The 6,986-nt window shown below is 38.3% G+C and overlaps 1 protein-coding gene across 1 annotated transcript; it reads right to left on the reverse strand.

The window, feature by feature from the left end:
- Positions 1-784: 784 nt before the first annotated feature.
- On the reverse strand, positions 785-1,720 carry LOC130852275 (olfactory receptor-like protein OLF3). Its single transcript, XM_057733180.1, has one exon. It carries the CDS (start codon positions 1,718-1,720, stop codon positions 785-787), a length of 936 nt encoding a protein of 311 aa, XP_057589163.1.
- Between the last annotated feature and the right edge of the window lie 5,266 nt (positions 1,721-6,986).

Here is a 6,986-nt window from a genome sequence, read left to right on the forward strand (position 1 = left end):
GAGAAAGGTCTTGAATGGCTTGGAGCTAAAAAACATACATAAGAGAGAGACACATAAATAGATAAGTTAGAAAGTTGGATGGATGGATGGATGGACAGATGGGTTCTGGGTAAGGTGATTACCTGCAGCAGATATGGAACAGTGTTCTAGAGCCACAGCAAAAGGAAAAATTCACTCTGAGTAATTGTATATAAAGAGAAGGTTGCATAATATGTAGCCCTATAATTGTGTCCTACAAGCTATTTAAAAAAAATAGTTGAATATCTACTCTATGCCACCACTCTAGTAGGTATTTTACATGCATAATTTATAAGCTTCAAAATAATCACACACACTGGATACTATTACTTCTTTTTATAGCTGAGGAAATTAGAGGTCAGAGATGTTAAGTACATTTTTCAAAGCCACATTGCTGGTGAGGGGTGGGGTTATGATACGAAATGTGGCTGTTCTCACCCTGAAAATTTTTACTGTTTATATTGCATTTTCTAAGGAAATATGCAGGAAGTATGTGAAATTAAAAGCGGGAATATGAAGTCTAGGAGGAGAGATTATCCAGCAGACCACAGCTTAATAACTAAAGGCTTTTTTTTAACCACAGGTATAACAGGGCAGTGACACATAGTCAAAATGTGGATGAACGTGGAAAGTCAGTCTCGAAAAACGTGTTCACCATGATCTACCTCAGAGCAAATCTGAGGAGAAAGGGCACATCCACCATTTTCTCTTTGTTCAGAATGTCGTCCTATGGGCTGTTGGAGGGAAGAAGAAATTCTTTGAATCTTTATCCTTTTTGACTAAATTTCCCCAGCGCTCTTCTAAAGGTGCTTATCACTTCCTTGTTCCTCAAGCTATAGATTAAGGGATTCAGCATTGGGGTCACCACAGCGTAGAACAGGGCGACCATCTTCTCCTGTTCTGCTGAGGAGCCAGCTGCGGGCCTCAAGTATGTGAAGATGGCTGTTCCAAAGCACATGGAGACCACAGTGAGGTGAGAGGTGCACGTCCCAAAGGCTTTGCGGCGTCCCTGGGCAGAGCGAATGCGCAGAATGGCAGCAACTATACGACCATAGGAGAACAGAACAAGAAAACAGGGAAGCATGATCACCAGAAAGCCTGAGACAGCCACCATGGCCCTGTTGAAGGAGATGTCCACACAGGTCAGCCTCAGCACAGCCAACATCTCACAGGCAAAGTGATTAACCACCTTACGGCACAGAGGCAGCTGAAAGATGATGATAGTCTGCATCAGTGAATTCATGAAACCAGCCACCAAGCAGCCGGCAGCCAGCCCCAGGCACAGCCCTCCATGCACGATGACTGTGTAGTGCAGTGGGTGGCACACGGCCACATAGCGGTCATAGGCCATGGCTCCCAGCAGGAAGAACTCTGTGCTGCCCATTGCCAAGGAGATAAACAGCTGGAGCACACAGCTGTGGAACGGGATGGACTTCCGGGCTGACAAGAAGTGAATGAGCATCTGAGGGACAGTGCTGTTGGTATAACAGATGTCCACAAATGACAGGACACTGAGGAAAAAGTACATGGGTGTGTTTAGCCTGCTGTCCAGTCTGATAAGGAGGATGATGAGGAAGTTCCCCAGCACAGTCACCAGATACATGGCAAGGAAAAGGACAAAGAGGGAGACCTGTGTCTCCCAGCAGCTGGACAGCCCCAGGAAAAGGAACTCACTCATCCATGTCTGGTTTTCCCTGCCCATGAGCCTCAGAAGACCAAACCCAAGTTATCAATCAAAAAATACCAGATACTTAAGGTGCCAGAGGACCTTATAAGGTCACTCAGACCAAATAGCCATCTAAATACTAAGTGGTGTGGTTTTTCAGATTTTATGTCTCGTTCTGGGTTTGGGACCACAATAGAACCCACTGATGCGGCTCAGATTCAAGGAGAAAAGAAAACGCTTCTCCTTCCTTAAACAGGAAAGTTTTCATTAAAATGCTTAGATATTTGAGTTAAAAAGGTTAACTGTAAAACATGATTTTTCTTTTCTTTAAAGCCAACTCCTAGGCGTGGAGTTTGTTCACTTCTTTGTTAGATACCAGTTTTTCCCTCCTTACTATCTCAAAATCCATATTGAATGGAACCTACTAAGTATGAACAGGTTTGTCTTTTTTTTTAATTTACTTTTTTACTTCTGGATTCTTTGACTATGCAAATGAGATACTAAATTTCCACCCTTTTAAGATCACAAATTTGGGGTTATAAGTTAGAAGGTAGCAAATATAAAATAGTTTTTAGTGGCTAAAAATTGTCAAAAATTATATTCAGAGTCAGTGACATAAAAATGAAGACCTGGGTGATCAGGCTCAGTTCTGAAAAATCTTCACTTGTTTGTCTTTTACCTGGCTGAGAGAATAAGAGGAAAGAATCTGCAATACTGTATTTCTCCTCCCTAGGAAGAGCAGCAGAGCATGGGGTCAACAGCAGAGTATGACTGTCAAGAAACAAAACAAAGTCAAAGATGCATTAACTATCTTCCTTAGTAAATGATAAGAGTTCAAATAGTTACCACATGTGCTAGTGTATTACCTAAAAGATAAGAGGAAACTGGTTGCACATCCCCTCCAATTCTATTTGTATGTATTCTGTATAGTGATTGTTGTTGTTTGGAGACTGTATAATGTGATGAAAAAATAATTCAAGTTAACTCAGTGAAATGACTGTTATCTCTTTTCTTTAACCCTCCTAACTTTTTTTAAATTTTAACTTATATGCTGTATACATATATAATAGTATAAATGTTGCTACATTTGAAACTTTAGAAACGTTGACAAATGAAATGAAAAGTGGAAAACATAATGGAAAATGATTAAAATATAAGAATATAATAGATAAATTGGTTTGTGATGGTTGCTAAACTTCAGATAAGTTAGGAGTAGTGCTACCTGCCAATATATAAAGAATACATATATATTTACAATTGATTTGAAATAAATAATGCCTGGCATTGAGATGTGCCCACCCTGTCTTAGAGAATATAATTTCTCTAAGTAACCCTCCTTACTTTTATCTCCATCTGAAATATTTGACTATCCCCTGCCCCTTAGAAAACTGTGCCTTTTCTCATCCTTGTGCTATGCTCCCTCTACTGTGACTCACACGACCAGAAGGTAGTACCTAGTCTGCTCAATACATCCTCAAACTTTCTAATCCTGCTGGTATATTAGTATTTCAGAAAGCTCAAGGGTTCTAGTATTCTCTCTGGAACTCTTAGTAATCTTATTTGTGCCTTATTGAAATCACAAGTGATTTCCAAAAACCTCACGGACTGAACAAAGGTCACTCTAGATTTCCCAAATACTCTGCCCCTCTAATTACTCTGCCCTTTGCGTAGAGATAGTGAAATGTATACACGGCTGTACCAAGGAGGTATTACCTGCTTGCTGTCTGTGCCATTGAACACATGAGGAGACTCACACTTTGTGTTGAGGGTATTCATGGCAGAAGGGCAGCTAACTACGCTTATAAAATAGAGTGCCAAAGGCGTTTGGATTAGCCAGCAGAGAAGGGTCTACAGGCATTTGCATTTGATAATCTTTCTTTTATCTATGAATGAATGAAGTTTGATAAACCATTCCCACTCCAAGAGATAATTTATGTAAGTTACAAGAGTAAGCAATAAAAGTACAAAATGTTCTTTAATTCTTTAGAATTTCTCTAGAACTTCAGATTAGCAAGTCACTTTGTAATATTTCTATCAAAGAAAGAGGAAACCTATCTTTTTATCCCCAATGAAAAGGGAAAAGTTGGAATACAAAATTGCCACTGACAAAGACCTCAGGTACAAAAGAGAGATAAGGGACCTCAAAGGGGAAAATCAGTACCTGAGACCTGTCAGTGGAACTTGACCATGTACAGATAAATTTTAATAGATAATATTCCTAGAAAGATGCACGAGGTAGTCTCTAATTCTGCTATAATACATGAAACAATTCATGTAACACAAGTTCTCCGGGAGATGGCTAAAAGGGAAAAAAATACAGTGTAAGAGGTAGCTGATGATTATTTAAGGTATTCTCAGGTACCAAATAAGGAGACTTTGCTAAAAAATCTGATGATAATCTCTTGTGGTTTTGAGTCTTTCACTTAAAAACTAATAACAGTTAAGGGCTTGACAAAGAAAATGTAGTAATCCCTGATCTTGGATCAATAATTCCCCTTAAAGGCTCAACAAGGTATTGTTTACAAACAGAAACACTCATAGTTAGCATGCCATGTTTCTGTATCATCTTCATGGTTTTTAAAGTGCTTCTGCCTGGGAGTGAATGAATGAACTGTTGGCCAACGAACCTGCATTTCCCAGTTTAACTATCATTACCTACAGTTGCCCCTCAGTGTCCCTGGGATTGGTTCCAGGACTTCAGTGGACACCAAAATCCACAGATGCTCAAGTCCTTTATATGAAATGGCCTAGTATTTGCATATAACCTACACACATCCTCCTGTACACTTTAAATCATCTCTCGATTACTTATGGTATCTAATACAAAGTAAACGCTATTAAATAGTTATCAGCATACAGCAAATTCAAGTTTTGCTTTTGGGAACTTTCTGGAATTTTTTTTATATTTTCAGTCCATGGTTGGTGAATCCACAGATGTGGAACCTGTGGATTCGGAGGTCCAACTGTAGCTTCTTCATCTGTCTAAAGGGAGCGTAAATTCAAGTCTGTCCCAATTTGTTGGAATAAGGAAAGCAGGGTGGATAATGGAATAAGGATATGACATCAATAGTAAAAAGAATAATTTTTTAACCAAAAGTAAAACAAGTTAAATGTTTAAAACACTTTTGACAATATGATATGTAAATAAAAGTTCAAAACAGGTTTTCAAAAATAAGGTGGAGGTGGTGTGACAATAACAAGATAAACAACATTCCTGAACCACCTTTCCTTTCCAGAACTGTGAAACGAGCTTCCTAAAGTTATACATCAGAAGTGTTCCTCTCAAAAAAGAAGCCACCTGGAAAGCTTGAGATTCCCCCAAAATGTTAACTGGCTAAATCTCAGTTGCTATCCCCACCATTTACACTTCCTAACGCACACCTACACTGCATGGAGCAACAGAAAGTTTAGAGCCAGTTATCCAGGCAAAGCTAACTTCTGACCATCACTGTTTACGAATGAGCTGGTTAATACAAACCTCTCCTCTGGTCCAGATTTCTAGCAGTGGACAGGTGCTGGGGGGTGCCATGTGACAAAGGAAACATGACCTGTAGTAACTAAGTTCAATGATTTCTATGAATGCAGTAAAAGCCCTATGCTAGGAGCTTCATTTCTCAGAGGTATTCGAGAGAAATTTCTCCCCAGTTTGGCTACCCAAATGTATTTTCTTAAAAGCAATTGCCAAAATGGAACCTTTATCTCTATAGTAACCAGACTCAATCCAATTGTCACATGAGCCTAGAAAAAAGCTGCGTATTATGGAAATCCTTGCTTCTTGGCTCATAGTCCTAAGAACCCAACGGAGAGTCTCTGAGCATGACTGCCTTACCTCCAGGACAAGAGGCCAGCATTGCCCCAGGAAGAGCAGGGCTGGGTCAGATGTGGGATTTTCTTTTCCCTCAGAGATAAAATCTCTACAGGCCAATTATGCTGTGCTTGTTAGGTTTCTGCTGTTTTTCCTTCTTATCTGTATGGTGATTCTCTCACATAAACTCTCATCTGATTTTAAAAACTTACAAGTGAGAATTCAGTTTTTCCTGAGCCAGAAACATGAGAAGTGAATCTAAAGCCCCAGTTCCCATGGAGACATTCTCCTGCCTTTGTTGAAGCTTCAGTTTGAAGAAGTTAAAACTTGCCCACGATTTTGTGTCTATACACTCATGATTGAGACTATTTGAGCCAAAGTGCCCAATTATTCATGGACTGTCAAGGGGATCTTTGGGCAATATTTCCCATAACAAGGTTCTGAAATTGTACATGAACTATGATCATATATTACCTTCACAACTTATGCAACTATTTCATGGGACATTTCTCCATTTTATCTCACTATTGTAAGGTTCCTTTTAACTGGGCATTCTCAAATTATGTATTTTTGTATCTAGTTGTCTGCCCTCATTTTCTGAAAATACTACAAAAAATTACTACATACTTAAAGCATCTCAAATCTGATATCTATCCCATTGGTAGACATTTAGGTTGTTTCTACTTTGTGGGTATTAAAAACAACACTGCTATGAACATTTGCATAAACACACATACACACACACACACACACTCATCTTTTGTTCCACATACATACTGTACTCATTTCTGTTGCCTAGTAGTGGAACTGCTATATCACGGATTATGCATATGTCCAACTTTAGCTAATACTGTCAGTTTTGTCAAAACAGACGTTTCAATTATATTCCCGCCAACTCTGTATGAGGATTTCTTTGCTCTAACCATTCTTTATCCTTGGATTGTAAGTCTTTTTCATTTTAGCCAGTCTGATGGGTACATAGTAGTATCTCTCTGTGATTATATTTTACATTTCTATGATGACTAATGAGGCTGTACATATTTTTAAGTATTTATTGACCATTTGGATATTCCATTTTCTGAGGTGTGTGTTCAATTTCTTACCCATTTTTCTACTGCATTCTCTTTCTTTTTCTTATTGATTTTAGTTCTTTATATATTTTGAATATGGATAACTTGTCATTTATATGTATTATAAATTTTTCTCCCATCTATTCATTCTCTTAATGGTGCCTCTGATGAAGAGATATTCTTAATTTTAATGTAGTTCTATTTATCAATTGTTCTTCATATGGTTACTGCTTTTTTGAGTCTTGAGTAACAACTCTTTGTCTATTCCAAATCATAAAGTTATTCTTCAAAGCTTATCTTCGTTTTAATGTTTTACTTTTCACATCTAGATCAACAACACTATATGGGAAGTTATTTTTGTCATGGTATGAGATAGGAATCTATATTCATTTTTTTCTATGTGAATATCCACTTTTATTGAGAGACC

The sequence above is a fragment of the Hippopotamus amphibius genome, chromosome 4 (genome assembly GCF_030028045.1).
Source record: "Hippopotamus amphibius kiboko isolate mHipAmp2 chromosome 4, mHipAmp2.hap2, whole genome shotgun sequence".
NCBI classification, from domain to species: domain Eukaryota; kingdom Metazoa; phylum Chordata; class Mammalia; order Artiodactyla; family Hippopotamidae; genus Hippopotamus; species Hippopotamus amphibius.

Bases quoted from the DNA above. Each gene is read 5' to 3' on its own strand.
- LOC130852275 (XM_057733180.1), bottom strand. From the start codon at position 1,720: ATGGGCAGGGAAAACCAGACATGGATGAGTGAGTTCCTTTTCCTGGGG.